Source organism: Hippopotamus amphibius, chromosome 11 (assembly GCF_030028045.1).
Source record: "Hippopotamus amphibius kiboko isolate mHipAmp2 chromosome 11, mHipAmp2.hap2, whole genome shotgun sequence".
Taxonomy (NCBI): domain Eukaryota; kingdom Metazoa; phylum Chordata; class Mammalia; order Artiodactyla; family Hippopotamidae; genus Hippopotamus; species Hippopotamus amphibius.
The window spans coordinates 22,722,963-22,739,960 of NC_080196.1; the positions used below are offsets into that span (position 1 = coordinate 22,722,963).

The following is a 16,998-nucleotide window of genomic DNA, read 5'->3' on the forward strand; positions in this document are numbered from 1 at the left end:
CAATTTCATTATTTGTGATTGGTCTGTTCATATTTTCTATTTCTTTTAAGTAAGCTATTTCCTTTTATAGCAGGGGCTATAGTTACTGCTCTGGTGGTGGTGAGTTAGGGCAAGGAAAGATTGTGAGAAAGTCTGTATACTCTTGCAAGGGACATGTTTACATGATCTCCAGGTAGTGGTGGCTTCTCTTCTCTAGCAAGGAAGAGACTGCTTCTGCTAGTTTGAAAGTTTTGAGAAATCTGAACTTTTTTTTTGAGGTGCTTCTGTACAGATATCCATCACCCAAAGTGTAAAGGTCTGACTCCTTCCATTTTAGAACCCTAATTTCAATATAAATGCCTTGTTGAGATATGCATTTTGTCTCCTTTGCAGTCCTGTGACTCTTATTATCAAGTCCTGGGTCTGATTTTCAACACCCTTCCCTATGCATGATATGAGAATCTCTTTAAATGCCTCCATGGAAGTTTACTTGTTTTTACAGCATTCCCTAGTTATTGGTTCTCAAAGTTGCTCTCTGGACCTGCTTCATCATCATAAAATAGGACTTTATTAGAAATGCCAATTCTTAGGCCTCACCCCAGACCTAGGGAATCACAACCTCTGGGTGTGGGGCCCAGAAATTTACAATTAATGAACAGTTTGAGAACCATAGTCTTAGATTGATAATTTGCTGACTGATTGGAGCATACTGTTCTTTTTCTTCAGGGCTTCCAAATTAGTCAAGGAAAGCCAGCAAAGTTGATCATTGTCTAAGTATCATTATCCTCATATCTTTAAAGGGTTAGATGTACCATCTACCCCAATGTTTCTTCTTCTATCTATACCTCAATCTAAACCACAACAGGCAAGAATATTAGTAATATTGATGTTAGAGCAAGCTAAGTGCTACCAGTATTCCATTTACCCCTATGAATTGAGGGCTTGTTACATTCTGACTGGTGAACGATTCATTTTCTGAGTACTCTTCTGAGATTCTGCTTTCTAGTGCCACTTCCAGTATCAACTCTATTAAGGTCCTTCCAAAAGCAGGGATGGAGTAAAAAAGAAATTACGTTAAAATAGCTGATTTGGGAAGTGATTATCAGGAATAATGAATGAGGGAACAGGAAGAATGAGACAGAAAGAAAGACAATTTAAGGGTGTATTAGGTTGTGTACAATGGCAGCTCAGTTCTCCAGGGATCTCCTGAAATGCAAATAGGATTTTTTTCACCTGAAGGAAGGTTTGCTGGAACACTTATCCACAGCTACTATTCTCCCTTGTTTGAAGGTTTCCTCTGGGGTCATTAAATCTCTTGCATTTATGGGTAGCGCTTGTCTATGTGCCAAGCAGACTCCCACAGTATCAGAAGAGGCCTTGGGGCGAACTGCAAAAACATATACAGCATGCTTGAGCTAAGTCACTGTCAGGGTGTGTGAGATGAATCTGAGTTCACACAGAACTGTCCATTGAAGCTCTGCTAAAATCAGAAGTGGGCCGTGGAGTTGAGATACACTACACCAGAGGCATCTATTTTAGAAGATGAAATGTAAATATTGTATTCTACATTTGTAACCATAGGAATTGTGGTGCACTGGCTCAGCAAAAACTCCAGAGGCAGAGGAGGTGAGCTAAAAGAAAATCATATGGAAATTAACATTTTTGAGAAAAAGACAATATCAGCAGAAGTAGAGATAAATAATGTTCTTGTATTTTCCACTGTGAATATCAGCTGAACTAAGACTTTCTCCTCCTACCCAAGAACCTTTTGAGAATAGTTGATCCAGGGGGAAAATACATCTCGTCGAATGACTAATAATCAGAAAGGAACTTAGAGATATATGATAGATGGATTGGTATGTAGATATATAGATAGCACTACTATGAAAAAATTTAGAAAAGAAAACCAGGAAAGGAGGAATAATCTTAATAGACAAAGAATACAAACCAGATTTACTGAAAGTGAGTCACAGGGTGGAATAGGAAGCAGCTTGGTTTTAGTGATGGAAAAATCTACAAGACTCTGAGATTCTTTAAACATCAAACTTTATTCTACTGAAATAATCAGACTCAGATTTATGACCAAAGGGGCTAACCTTTCAACTTATATTTGCAAAAATTCTTCAGAAAATAAAGGAACAATGGAACAGAAAGGAGAATAGAGACTCAGAAAAGATATGTGGATTATCTAAAATGCAAGGCATAATAGAAAAGATTTGAGTAAAACGAAAATATGAGACATGAGAGATCATGTGTGTCTTAATGCCCTGCAAAATATTTGTGCTTGTGAGTTCTTGTAGATTAACATCCTGTAAGCTTGAGAACTACTGATTGGGACAACTGAATCTACTAGTGTGTGGATAAAGTCAAATGTGATTTATGATAGGAAAGTAATGGTAAGATGGACAGATAGGAAACAAAAGGACCAGAATATTCAGGAAATAACTTCTAGCAACCTGTTTAAAAGTAAAAACATATGCCCATGATGATGTAAAAACTTAAGATAAATAACTGCATGATATATCATTATGTTGTTGAAATGCATTAAACTGAGATTACAAATTCACTCCTTATGTATGACTATACAATAGATTATAAATATCAGGTCATGTTATAATTTTTCTTAGGATCCTGTGTTGAGTGGTCCGTTTGACACAATGTATTATTTTTATATGATTTTAAACATTTTCAACTATTTCCAAGCATTTGATTTTCTCTACTTCACTTTCTCTATAATTCTTAGGACTATATTAAAGTTATAAAAATATATAGCACAATGGTTGATAAAACATAAGAACATAACTCAGGCATGTTTTATCCCTAATAATTTTTTTTGGGTGAGAATTAAATAGGCTAATCCACTTAGCGAATTGTCAGTTACATGATAAGAACTCAATCAAGCATAGCCCTGTTGCTGCTGCTGGTTATCAATGTCAGTTTCTTTTATGGATCTCTAATTAAAATTTCTTTCTGTCCATTGATTATAGATACATTTTCTCAAGTCTGTGTTTGTGGAATGATTTGGTAAATAAGGGATAGACTATTAATAAAGTGATGAAAATAGTATCTGGAATTCACCATCAGAATTTTGATTAATTCCTTAATATTTGTAAACTGGAGAATGTTTTGGAAAAGAAATATTTTTAATTAAATATTGGCATAAATAAGACTTTAATCAAACATATTGATTTGGATAAGAGAAGGGAGCCCATGAGTTTAAACTTCTCCAAAAGACAGGCAAAAGAGTCACTGAAGGACATAGATCTGTAAAATTTGTTTCAAACCCATTAACATTGATTATTTTCATTCAATAAGTCCTATTGGGAGACTCCCTTTGCAAAAGCATATAGTAAATTAAAACACTTGGAAATTTTAAAATTGCTACATAAAGAAACTCGAAGGGCTGACAGATTTTTGTTATGATATGGGAATAGAAAAATTGTAGGACACAGAGAAACAGGAAAGTAACAGATGAAAGTGCAGAGGTTTTTATGTTTTTGTTTGTTTTTGTTTTTAATAGCAACAGAAATATAGAGAGAAAGAGCCAGTGCTTGAGTAAAAAGAATATTCCCTTAAAACTTTTTTGATCCACTGGAAAGATGAATAAAAGATAGTACACTTTATGAATTTGTTTTTTAATCTCAGGTTTTATGGAAAGAAAAGGACATTAAATACAGATATGTCAGCTATCGATAATTTATATTTATTTATTTATTACAATAAACTGCATATATTTAGAGTGTACAATTTGGTATCCCAATCAATAATTTATAATGGTGGGAAAGTGGGTACATTTACTTTCAGTTCTTTGACAAAAAAGGTAACGTACAGATATATTACTCTTTAAAAATTGTTATCACTAATACTCTGCAAAACCTCGCCTATATTTTTTGTTGTTGTTGTTGTTTATCTAAAATTCAAGTGTAACTGATGTTTTTCTTTTTTATGTTTTTTTTATTTATTATTTTTTTTTTGGGAGGGTACACCAAGTTCAATCATCTGTTTTTATACACATATCCCCATATTCCCTCCCTTCCTCGACTCCCCCCCCCACCATCCCTCGAGTCCCCCCCATCCTCCCCCTCCCAGTCCTCTAAGGCATCTTCCATCCTCGAGTTGAACACCCTTTGTTATACAACAACTTCCCACTGGCTATCTATTTTACAGTTGGTAGTGTATATATGTCTGTGCTACTCTCTCGCTTCATCTTCATCTTCTTTTGATGTTTTGCACTTAGAACAATCATCTGAATGTCTCATATTTATGATCATGATCATGATAATTGTAACTAACATACATTGAATATTTATATGCGGCCAAGAACCCTTTGGATTTTGTTTGCTGGTTGGTAGTATTTTCCCTGTGCTATCACATTTTCTCCAACAAGGGTAAGTAGGTTCTATGATTTCCCCCCATCTTCCAAATAGAATATCTAAAGGAAAAGCTAAGGTAAGAAAAAAAAATTAAAATAACTTTCCTAAGCATAAGATGGCTGAGCAAGAATTTGAATTCAGAAATCAAAAGAGAAAGAAAAAGAAAAGAAGGAAATCAAAAGAGAAAGTGGAAAGGAGAAATGAAGAAGAGAAAGAGAGGTCAAACAGGAGAGAAAGGAGATTCAAAGATAGGAGAGCTGAAAGGGAGAGGGAAAAACATGGGAAAAAGATATTCAGATAAATTGAGATATAGACACAGAGAAATAAGAGAACAGAATGAAGAAAGAAGTAGAAAGAGAATACAACTGAACTTTAATATATATAAAAACTGTATGATAAATGTCATAAATATACAATCTTTGAGAGCAAAGATGAAATGATATTGTATTTAATAGTCAATTTTCACTAATAGATGTTTAATATATGTTTTACATATTTATAATGCTGAATTATAAAAATACAACATGTGAAGATGTAAAAGTGGAAGAGAAAAAGAGTAAATGAGTGATGAGTATCAAATATTAAAACAGGTCACTAAATCTTGTATTATTTTCCCAAAATAAGGATGCAAAAATCTCAGTCTTGAGTAATCAAATAATTCATACTGACCCTCTCCTGTCTCTGTACTGGAACCATCACAGGACTTTGAGCAACTACTTTTGAACCATTCCCTGAAGAGGCAATTGCTCCAGAAGCTATGTTCACAATTTGCAATGACAGCCACAGTGATTTCATCCTACTGGGCTTCTCTGACAAGCCGTATTTGGAGAAGATACTTTTTTGGGTAATTCTGATCTTTTATTGCTTAACTATTACAGGCAATTTGGTCATAATTCTTGTCTCCTTGAAGGATCCAAAACTACATATCCCAATGTATTTCTTTCTTTCCAATCTTTCCCTGCTAGATCTCTGTTTCACCAGCAGCTGTGTTCCACAGATGTTGGTTAATTTCTGGGGTCCAGAGAAAACCATCAGCTACATTGGCTGTGCCATTCAGCTCTATGTCTTCTTGTGGCTTGGGACCACTGAATGTGTCCTTCTTGTGGTCATGGCTGTGGACCGCTATGTAGCGGTGTGTCACCCACTACAGTACACCACTTTCATGCACCCAAAACTTTGTCTGCAGCTGGCCATGCTTGCATGGGGGACTGGCCTCATTCAGTCTCTGATCCAGTCTCCTGCTACTCTCCAGTTACCCTTCTGTTCCCACCAGAGGGTGGATGACATTGTGTGTGAAGTCCCAGCCCTCATTCAGGTCTCCAGTGCAGACACCATCTGTATTGAAATCCAGATACTCATAGCCAGTATCATTCTCCTGGTGGTGCCCTTGGTCATTATCCTTTCCTCTTATGGTGCTATTGCTAAGGCGGTGCTGAGAATCAAGTCAACTGCAGGGAAGAAGAAAGCATTTGGCACCTGTACTTCTCATCTTCTTGTGGTCTCCCTCTTCTATGGCACTGTCACAGCTGTCTATCTTCAACCCAAGGGTCACTATGCTCATGAACAGGGCAAGTTTCTCACCCTTTTCTACACAGTTGTAACCCCAACTCTTAACCCACTCATCTACACTCTAAGGAACAAGGAGGTAAAGGGGGCACTAATAAGACTCGGGAGGAGGACCTGGGATATTCAGAATAACTAAAGATGTCAACATATGTAGGACTTCTGCTTAACCTGAGAAGAGAGAATAACCTCATCATAAAAAACTGAAGCTCTACCTCCCAACCCTAAAGTAGTAGAGAAAGAGCTGCCTTTTGTTCAAGCTGAGATTTCAGTTCCATTCATCAGTCATTGAGTAAGCCTTATTTTCTTCATGGTGCTGATTCAGGCACAGCATGGTATAGAAGTGAATATATTTAATAGCCATTATATTAAAGAGCACATAATATAGTTGAATTGGGGCAACAAAAGAAACACAAATGTACAAAATAAAAGACCTAGTGATATATTTCATTCCTTTCCATCTATTTGTTTTTCTTTTGTTCTATTTTCCTCCAACCGATCACTACTTTCATCCAGACATCTAGTGCCAACAAGATTCCTAACGTTTTCAGACAGAGACTTTTTAAGAAATACTCATGTAATCTAATTGGTGGCTTTTGGTTCTGAGTTACTTCTGCCTTCTTGCCTCAGTATGTCCTTTGTTGATGTGTAATGTGCCTAGGAATCCCCAGTGCAACAGTGTTTGCCAAGCAGAGGTCCACACTTACTGCTCCCTGGTGCTGCTGCTCTACGATCCTGTGTCCAAGTTTCTTAGTTTGAGCTCCAATATTCTGGGCCCCCAATTACAAGAATAGGCTTTGTTTTTTTTCCTTCATTCTGAGTCCCTGTTTTAAAGAATTGGCTTTCTTCTTATCAGATCCAATTCTTATTCATTTGTCTTGTAGATATTCATTGATTTTTTTATTAGGTGTCTACTATGTAATAGATTCTGAGTATATAATGATACATAAGACCTATAAAATCAACATGATGGCACTTACAGTCAAATGGTGGATAGAGATAATAACCAAAATATTTTTAAATTATAATCTTAATGGAGAGAGACTTGCTCTTCAACTCCTGCCTAGGGCTGATTTTAATGCCACATGCCTTTTGACTTTTGAATGTCATCCACCAAAGGTTTATTTATTGATGCTTTTTAGCTATTGCTTATAAGTGTGCACTGCTGTAGTTTGTTTCACTGAAATCAGGGATATAAATTTTTGACTCTCTTGTATAAATTGTCTAATCATATGTGTCTCCCATCTGCTGATGCCTATTTCATGTATAGATGGAACTAGTATCAGCCCCTATTCCCTCACATTTTCCTCCACTGATGAACTGTATCACTTGTTTCTGATTTGGAGATTTCATACCAAAACTTTTTAAACTTGAATTTTTATTTGGAAAGTTAAAAAAGTGTTTAGTAACTCAAACCAACACTAAACTAGTCAGAAATATTAACAACACAGTTACTTTGAGGATGTAAACATAATTTCTCACTGTCAATAACAGAACAATGGTTATATAATCATTTTGTTGTCCTTCCACTCAATTCAAGGATTAAAGTGAGTAATTGAGAATAAGTCTAAAAGGATAGAGGTTGTTTTGTGACATTTTACTTTAAGATTGTAGAGCTGGAGCTGCTCTAGGGAATGACTAAGTTCATGGTGTAGACATAGTAATGAGTACCCGAGGTTGAGAGTTGGTAACTACATTGGAGATAGAAACAGAGATGCTGGCATACTCAAAAATTCATCTTACTTTTGACACAGGTTGGAATGATACCAGGGACTTTAGTATAGAGGAAAACTGTGCACCTGATGCCAAAATGTAAATGCATGAGAGGGAGAGAGGTCATGATAACAGTAAATGACTGCAGTAAGAAGGGAAGCAACACAATTCCTCAGACTTTAGAATTCATAAGATTCACATGATGTACTTGTTAAAAATTAAAATACTTGTGTTTAATACTCAGGATTTCTGATTGAAAACATCTAATTGTGCTCTATGATGGGCATTTTAAATAACACTGTAGGTGATTCTGATGCAGGCTGTCTAGGACCGCATTGTGGGAAACTCCAGTCTAGATAGTTGCTCAGCCAAAATGACATAAGTGACAAACAAAGCCATGTATTTTAAAAATAGGAGCAAAGGGAAGAATGGTCTAGAAGTAGAATAAAGACAATAGCTCAAATCCCACATTATGAAGTATTGAGTGTGAAGTATTATGTTCTCATAAGGGAATTGAGGATGAAATAGTGTCTTCAGGAGAGGGTCTCAATTCAGTTACTGCTAGGAAATACAGAAGATTTTAAATAAACCCTTTGAGGATATAGGTGACTTTATTAATTATGGAACAGGGGATTCCAATGGTATACTGGAAGGTTTGGGGAGGGATAAAGGCAGGTATGTGGGAAAGGAAAGGGATTCTACAATGGGAATAATAGCATGGAGAAATAGATGACTAAGACATTTATTTGGGGAGATGACTAAAGAAAGTGATGAGAGGCACTGTGGACTTAGCTATGCACTTATTTTTAGACACTCATTTTTTTCACTCTAATCACACATTTTTATGGAATGTATACTAAGAGCCAGTTATAAAATCATAAACAAATCTGAAAAAATTGATGCCTTCATAGACATTCTAGATAATAGTCAACATTTCCTTGGATAAATAACTAATTCAGGAAAAGGCTGACTATATTACGGATTCAGGCATTCTGTTCCTTTGAAATTTCTAGAATGGGGTGTGGCCAGCACCTGAAATATAGCATCATTTTCTTTTTCTTTAAAGATGTATTTATTTATTACTGTTTTTATTTTTGGCTGCTTTGGTCTTTGATGCTGCTCACAAGCTTTCTCTAGTTATGGCTAGCGGGGGCTACTCTTCATTGCAGTCCAAGGGCTTCTCATTGTGGTGGCTTCTCTTGTTGCAGAGCACGGGCTCTTGGCATGAAGGCTTCAGGAGTTGTGGTGCAAGGGCTCAGTAGTTGTGGCTCAAGGGCTCTAGAGCACAGTAGTTATGGTGCATGGGCTTAGTTGCTCCATGGCATACAGGATCTTCCCAGCTCAGGGACTAAACCCATGTCCCCTGCATTGGCAGGCAGATTCTTAACCACCAGGGAAGTCCTAGCATCATTTTCTGGCACACGTGTTGTAGATGATAGCAGATTGAACCTTCTGATGGTTGCCATGATAAATTTTGAGAATATGTTGGCCTGTAACCCACCTGAGGTCATGAACATAGGACTATGTATTTGCCACAGGGCAGGAATACACGTTTTTGTAAAGTTCAGCTGTGAGAGGCTCTTGGCGGGTGAAAATGTGTCAAAGTCTGACATGACTACTAATCACCACCAACCTAAAACCCATCATCAGTGGTGTGTGCATGTGTGTGTGCCTGTGTGTGTTTGCATGACTGCCTTTTTTGTGGGTAACTATGGAAATGCAAATATATATGAAAGATGTAGCAGTTAAAAACATGGCTATTATAAAAATTATAACACTATTTTGCCCCTTTTCAGCCTATCCTTCAACAACAATAAAATCATTCCACAAATACAGTCAAGTACATATTCCATCTGCCTTTGAATGTTTTTGGAGTTTAATATCTGTTAATATCTTGTTCATACTTAAAACCAGATTCAACTGTTAACAACTCTTACACTCTCCCTGTTATTTCTTCTCCAATAACATATCATGTCTTCCTCAATGCATTTTATTCTTTTATCAGTGTGCTACCTAGATAATTGTATCAAAATTGTCATTTCTGTGTCACTAGCCCTTGAGAATAGAGGCATCTTACTCATACAGTGTGACCAGTGACAAAATGTTTCAACCTATTGATAAAGATTTTGAATTGAACTATAAGGAAAATGTAAAATCCATAAAGATAGGAAGATGACTTCATTGAATAGGAGTGATGAATGAGGATTCTGCAGTTCACAGAACTCTATATTTGAATCAGAGAGGAGGATAAAAATTTGAGCCTGTTGCTAAGTCTGGAAATAACTTTGCCTAAATGTTTCTATGTCATGTTTGGTATGTTCCAAATGCAGGTATCTAGTAAAGAATAATGACAGGTAAATTAGGGGAAAAATAGATGGTGATACCAAAACCCCCCAAAACTTAAATTTCAGTGATGAAGAAAAATTTAAAGATAGCGTGAAGGAAAAAGTGTGTGAAATCATGAAGTTATGTCAATTTTTACCTGTCTCATGTGTAATCTTCAGTCAGGTTCTGAAAATTAACTTCTCATACAGTGTCTAAGAGACATGATAGTCCCCTGAGGGCACAGTTTTTAACTCTTTATTTGAGATAATTTATACATAATTAAATTCTCAGATATTAAGTGCAGCTTGCAATCAATTTTGACAAATCCATATCGAAACAGAACATTTCTAATACCCTCCCAAATTCTACTGTACTCTCTCCCAGTCCCTCCTAACCTCATAAAAACCAATAATATAATTTCTATTACTATAAGTTAATTTTATCTATTCTAGAGCCTCATAAAAATTGAATCACACCTTATGTTTAGTTTGTGTTTTTTTTCCTTTCACTTAGTATAATACTCTTGAGACTCATTCATGTTGATCAGATCATTTCTTTCACTGCTGAGTAATAAAGTATTCCATATATCCCACCATTAATTTATCCTGTTGATGAACATCTGGGTTGTTTTCTGTTTTTGATATTATAAATGAAGCTCAAATGAACATTCTTTTTAAAGAAGTTTTTAGAGAAGTTCTATGTTTACAGAAATTGAGAGGAAGATACAGAGATTTCCCATATACCCCTTGCCCCCACTCATGCATAGCCTCCCTCATTATCAATGTGACTTATCAGAATGGTACATTTTTTTTTAACAGGGATAAACTTACATTCATACATCATAATTGCCCAAATCCAAAGCTTACCATAGGGTTCACTCTTGGGGGATGTACATTCTATGGTTTGGACAAGTGTTTGGTGATATATACCCATCATTATAGTATCACACAAACTATTTTCATAGCCCTAAAAACTCTTTTCATCTCTGTCTCCACCACACCCCTGGCAACCACTGATTTTATTTTGTCCCCATAGTTTTGCCTTTTCCAGAATGTCATATAGTTAGAATAATACAATATGTACTAAACATTCTCATTTAACATATTTTTTGGTCAACACATATTTTCCTTTCTTTTTTTAAAAAATTAATTTTGGATTTATTTCACGGTAGCTGTAAGCTGAGTTCTTATAACCTGGCATTTTAGTATACAGAGGATATGCTGTGCTACAAAACAAGATGGTTTAAGATTAAAACAAAACAAAACAAGACTAAGGAAAGCAGAAAACCCATGTGATTTGTGATTTAAAAATAAAAGGATCTTAAATCGCTCACGCAGCCAAAGCTGTAGCTTCTCAGCTTGAATTTTTCCTGACAGCTATGCTTTTATGTATTATCAGATTACTTTAATTTTTTCTTATTTTGAAGTCTTGTTGATTCAATATTATGTAGTTTCAAGTGTGCAACATAGAGATTCAATATTTTGTAAGATATATTCCATTTAAAGTTATTATAAAATATTGACTATGTTCCCTGTGCTGTACAATATATCCTTTTGGCTTATTTATTTTTTGCAAAGTAGTTTGTACTTCTTAATTCCTCACCCCTACCTTGCCCCTCCCCTGTCCCCACTCCCCATTGGTAACTAGTTTTTTCTCTACATCTGTGGGTCTGTTTCTGTTGTGTTATATTCATACTTTACTTTTATTCTTTAGATTCTGCATATAAGTAAAAAAATACAGTATTTGTCTTTCTCCAACATTTCGCTAAACATAGGAAGAAACACACACACTCCAGGTATGGCTTACCTCTTCTGATCAGCCAGTGCTGCTGTCTGAGGGTTTTTACAGTGTTTCATTCAGCAGCTTGAGCTCCCACATACCTTGTGTCAAAGGACCCAAGTATTAGCAAAGGACGTGTGGAAGTAAACACATGACCATGGAAACCACTGGCCATATAATATACTGCACCTTCATGAAGTAACCTATTAAAGTCGTGGAGTGACATGTTGAAGACACACCTAAAATGTCAGCTCAGATGCCATGCCATTCTTCAGGAGCCAGTGCATACTTTAAGTATATTTATATAGTTCTGTGTTCTCATTAGGAGTCACGTGGGCTAGGAACCAAGGAGTGGAAGCAGCATTTTCCCCACTTACCGTGACTTCTAGTGACTCACTTGAAAATGTGTGTTTCTTATCTCCACAATTATGAGCTCTGCAAGAAGACATACAGAGGACCAAAAAGCACATGAAAAGATTCTCAGTATCACTAATTATTAGGGAAATGCAGGTCAAAACTATGAGACATCACCTCACACCAGTCAGAATGGCCATCATCAAAAAATCTACAGACAATAAATGCTAGAGAGGGTGTGGACAGAAGGGCACCCTCCTATACTGTTGGTGGGAATGTAAACAACTGGTATAGCTGCTATGGAGAACAGTATGGATATTCCTTAAAAAACTAAAAATAGAGCTACCATATGATCCAGCAATCCCACTACTGGGCATATATTTAGAGAAAACCATAATTATAAAAGATGCGTGCACCCCAATGCTCATTGCAGCACTATTTACAATAGCCAGGACATGGAAGCAACCTAAATGTCCATTAACAGAGGCATGGATAAAGGAGATGTGGTACATATATACAATGGAATATTACTCAGCCATGAAAAGGAATGAAGTGATGCCATTTGTAGCAACATGGATGGACCTATAGATTGTCATACTGAGTGAAGTAAGTCAGACAAAGGCAAATATCATATGATATCACTTATATGTGGAATCTAAAAAAAGGGTACAAATGAACTTATCTACAAAACAGAAATATAATTATAGATGTAGAAAACAAACTTATGGTTACCAGGGGGTTGGTGGGGGAGGGATAAATTGGAAGATTGGCCTTGACATATACATACTACTATATATAAAGCAGATAACTAATAAGGACCTACTGTATAGCACAAGGAACTCTACTCTGTACTCTGTAATGACCTATATGGAAAAGAATCTTTAAAAAAGTGGATGTATGTACATGTATAACTGGTTCATTTTGCTGTACACCTGAAACTAACACAACATTGTAAACCAACTATATGCCAATAAAAATTAAAAAAAAAAAGAAGCACAGAAAGTACACTAAGAAATATACCTTTTTATCCAATTATAATGGTAAATGACCAAGTGCAATGAGCTTGACTTAAGAAAAGGATAGTGATCAGGGGCTCAGACACCTCTAAATCATCCACAGGGTTAACCACAGAGACCAGTAGCAGTTCTCACTAAGGCTGAAGGGAATACAGAATAGATAGTAGAAGAAGGAGATGATGAATCTAGTTCGTGGACATAAGACCAGCTGCCGTGGTGGTAAGATCATGCAGTGTTGGTCCTCTTCTAAGTTTCCCCAAGATATAGAGGCCCACTTGAATCTCATAGGAGCTTCTCCCAGAGCGCATACAAAGAACTGGATCTGAGCAGTGAAAGGAATAGATCGTGTTGGAAGTCATAATACATTGCTCAGATCCTTGATAATATAGTACCCCTACAACACAGAAAGATGTGGTCTTAGATAAGAGTACTGGGAGATGGTCAAACTTGAAATTAATAAAAGTACTATTTTTTTTAGGCAAAGAGCCTAAGGAATTTTAGTGGCACAGAAATGTGGAAATTAGGTCTACATGAAGAATCAGTAATCCTGAAATACAAGTATAACAAAATATTAAAGCTATATTGGATAATGCATAAATGTAGAAATTTTTTTTTTAATGTGACTAAGTAATCTATGAATTAAAGAAGACACTGGCAGAACTTGAAGGACTTATATTGGCCAAACAATGGACAATTTGGGCATAAAAATAAAATTGCAATATCAAATAGGAATTTATAAGTACATAGTGATATAAAAAAGTGAATAAATAAAGAAGGGCAATGGAAAAAGTGTATTGAAGAAACTTGACAGGAGTGCATAAAGATAGATGAGATAATAAGTTAGGTATAGATTAATGATGGTGGTACCAGGAACGTGAAGATGGAAAGGACTGGAGAGGTGGGAGGTAGCAAAGAGGAATAATTGATATGACTTGGTAATGGTTTTGATATGAAAAATTTTGGTCTAAGATATGGTTAATGGTTTCTGATTTGCATATGTAAACAACAGATGAATCCATTTACTAAAATAGCGAGCTTTAGAAGAGGGCTTTGTGGCAAAGGGAGAGCAGGTGTCAGCGTTTGGATGTGTTAAATTTGAAATACTTATCATATATTCAAGAATAGATGGCAATAGTACATATAGGTTTGGAAAATTTTAAAAGGCACATATACTAGAGATGTAATTGTTTCCATTTTTTTTTAGTATCTTGAATTTCTTATTACTTCTGTTGAGAAAAACAACTTTTAAAACACCATATATTTAAAGTCTTTCCCCTTCTCATTTATTTGAAGTGTCACATTTAGTAAATACATGATTATTATATGAGCCGTATTCTGTACTTGAGTTTTTAGTTATTTTTTACTGCTTCTGTTAGCCTTTGTGCTAAGATTATTATGCTTTCAATTCTGGATAAAGTCAAAACTTTTCAGTTATTGTCTCCAGGCCCTTTTTGTATGTGTTTTGTACTCTATGTTTTAACCATTTTAAATTACTTGTATTGGGACTTCCTAGGTGGCGCAGTGGCTAAGCATCCACCTGCCAATGCTGAGAACATGGGTTTGATGCCTGCTCCAGGAAGATCCCACATGCCGCGGAGCAACTAAGCCCGCAACACCACAACTATTGAGCCTGTGCTTTAGAGCCCATAAGCCACAACTATTGAGCCCATGTGCCGCAACTACTGAAGCCCACGTATCTAGAGCCCATGCTCCGCAACAAGAGAAGCTACGGCAATGAGGAGCCCGCACACTGCAATGAAGAGTAGCCCCTGCTCGTTGCAACTAGACAAAGCCCGTGTGCAGAAACAAAGACCCAACACAGCCAATAAAAAAAAAATTAATTAAATTACTTGTATTTTCTGAAAAGCTTTGTTTTGTAACCCTTTCTCTGTTGGCGAAAATGTTGTCCCATCTGTGTCCTTACATTACTAACTGCAAGTAATCATTTAAGTGTCTGAGTTTAAGGGTTGTTTCATCCAGGAACTAGAATATTTCTTCAGTAGAGGAGCTGTGATTTTTTCCCCCTCTGGTCTAGTGCTATCTAGTTATCAATAAATAGCTATTAAGTGACTGCCCAATTAAAACATAAATACAGAAAAATTTGAAAATGTTTCCTACTAGTATTTCTATAAATAGACAGCATTATTATTTAGAGGAGATCCTGCAAGCTTGGGACAAATAAAGATTTGACAAAAGGAGAAAAAAAAAAGGAAAATTTCAATCCATAGGGAATAAAGGGATGAATTAAAAATACAGTTGGAAATGAAACTCAACTGACATGTCAAGTTTCTAGCATGAGGTGTACACCTTAGTGTAAAGCCAGTTAGATTTGAGACAGACTACATGCTTCGAACAGTTCTGAAAGGTGCATATAATGGATTTTAGCAAGAAGTGTAAAGGTGTGAAGTGATTGAGGACTTGGGTGCTGATGGGAAAATTTTTGGCTTTGGATCACTGGTTGTTTAATTACAAAGATGGGGAAATCCTCAACTAAAGTGGGAGACAAAATGATTGTAGAACAAGTAGTATACAATGGGAAGGTAAAGCATTCAAGTGTCCTGGCTAATCTGACATTGATAGGAGCAATCAGCATGACTTGACCTCCAGGAACAGAGTGCATTGACAGAACTCCTGGAAAGCAAAGTTTTTAATTTAGAAAAGATATCTTATGGTCTCAGCTTTGCTCCTGGGACAGAGGAAGATTTTTCTAACCATTGGTAGAAGTCGATGAAATCATAAAAACCTAACCAGTACAAGAATCAATACAAACATTATAACCATTCAAAGTGAGTTAGTCTCAGAAGTTTCTCACAACATTACTTTCTATTTCTTATAGAAAAAGATTATTGGCATCACCCTCTTGAAGGCATCCTTCATATCTTTATTTCTGAGGCTATAGATGAGGGGGTTCAAAGTGGGTGTGATGATTCCATAGAAGAGGGAAACCATCTTTCCCCAGTCCTTAGAAGTGGATGAAGGTGGTTGTAGATACATGTAGATGCTTGTTCCAAAAAAGAGAGACACCACAACCATGTGGGACCCACATGTCCCAAAAGCTTTTTGCCGTCCTTCCGCTGATCTGATTCTCAATACTGTTTGAGCTATGAAGCCATAGGAGATGAGGATCAATGTCACTGGAATTAGCAGAATTAATACACTGAAGAAAAAGAGCTCAGCAACAATAGGCTTTGTGTCAGCACATGACAACTTGAGAAGGGCAGGAACCTCACAGAAAAAGTGGTCCACTTCTTGATGACCACAGCGTGGCATGTTAAGGGTCAAGGAGGACTGCAACACCGAGTTGCTGAAGCCAGTGATCCAGGAGAAGGCTATCATCCTCAAGCAGAACCAAGGATTCATGATGACTACATAGTGGAGGGGTCTGCAAATCGCCACATACCTGTCAAAGGACATAACAGCAAGGAGGAGACACTCAGTAGCACCCAGGGCCAGGAAGATGATGAGCTGGGCTACACAGCCAGCATAGCTGATGGTCTTTTTGTTGAGACTAATGTTTGTCAACATATGAGGGACTGTACTTGTGGTATAACAGAGATCTAAGGTGGACAGATTAGTGAGAAAGAAATACATAGGAGTATGAAGCTTGGAATCCAGAATGCACACCACCATGATGGACACATTGCCAAAGATGGTGGTTGTGTATGATATTAATAGAAGCACAAAAAGGGGCATTTGTAGCCAGGGCTTGTCTGAAAATCCAAGCAGTATAAACTCTTTTGGGGAGCTCTCATTTGCCCAATTCATGATGGCATACTTGTTTTTCATTCCTAAAAAAATATAAAATAGAAAAGTGGTCAATAGATAATTATTGATTACTGTTACTGTAACAGAACTGAATTTAGGATAATTATGGTGAATGATTCAATGCCAAATGT

General features: G+C 36.4%; 2 protein-coding genes across 2 annotated transcripts; one reads left to right on the top strand and one right to left on the bottom strand.

Annotated features, from left to right (window-relative positions):
* The first annotated feature begins 5,109 nt into the window (after positions 1-5,109).
* LOC130830832 (olfactory receptor 2H2-like) lies at positions 5,110-6,054 on the top strand. Its single transcript, XM_057698155.1, has one exon. The coding sequence runs from the start codon at positions 5,110-5,112 to the stop codon at positions 6,052-6,054; it is 945 nt and encodes a 314-aa protein (XP_057554138.1).
* Positions 6,055-15,925: 9,871 nt separating this feature from the next.
* On the bottom strand, positions 15,926-16,867 carry LOC130831804 (putative olfactory receptor 2B3). Its single transcript, XM_057700210.1, has one exon. It carries the CDS (start codon positions 16,865-16,867, stop codon positions 15,926-15,928), a length of 942 nt encoding a protein of 313 aa, XP_057556193.1.
* Between the last annotated feature and the right edge of the window lie 131 nt (positions 16,868-16,998).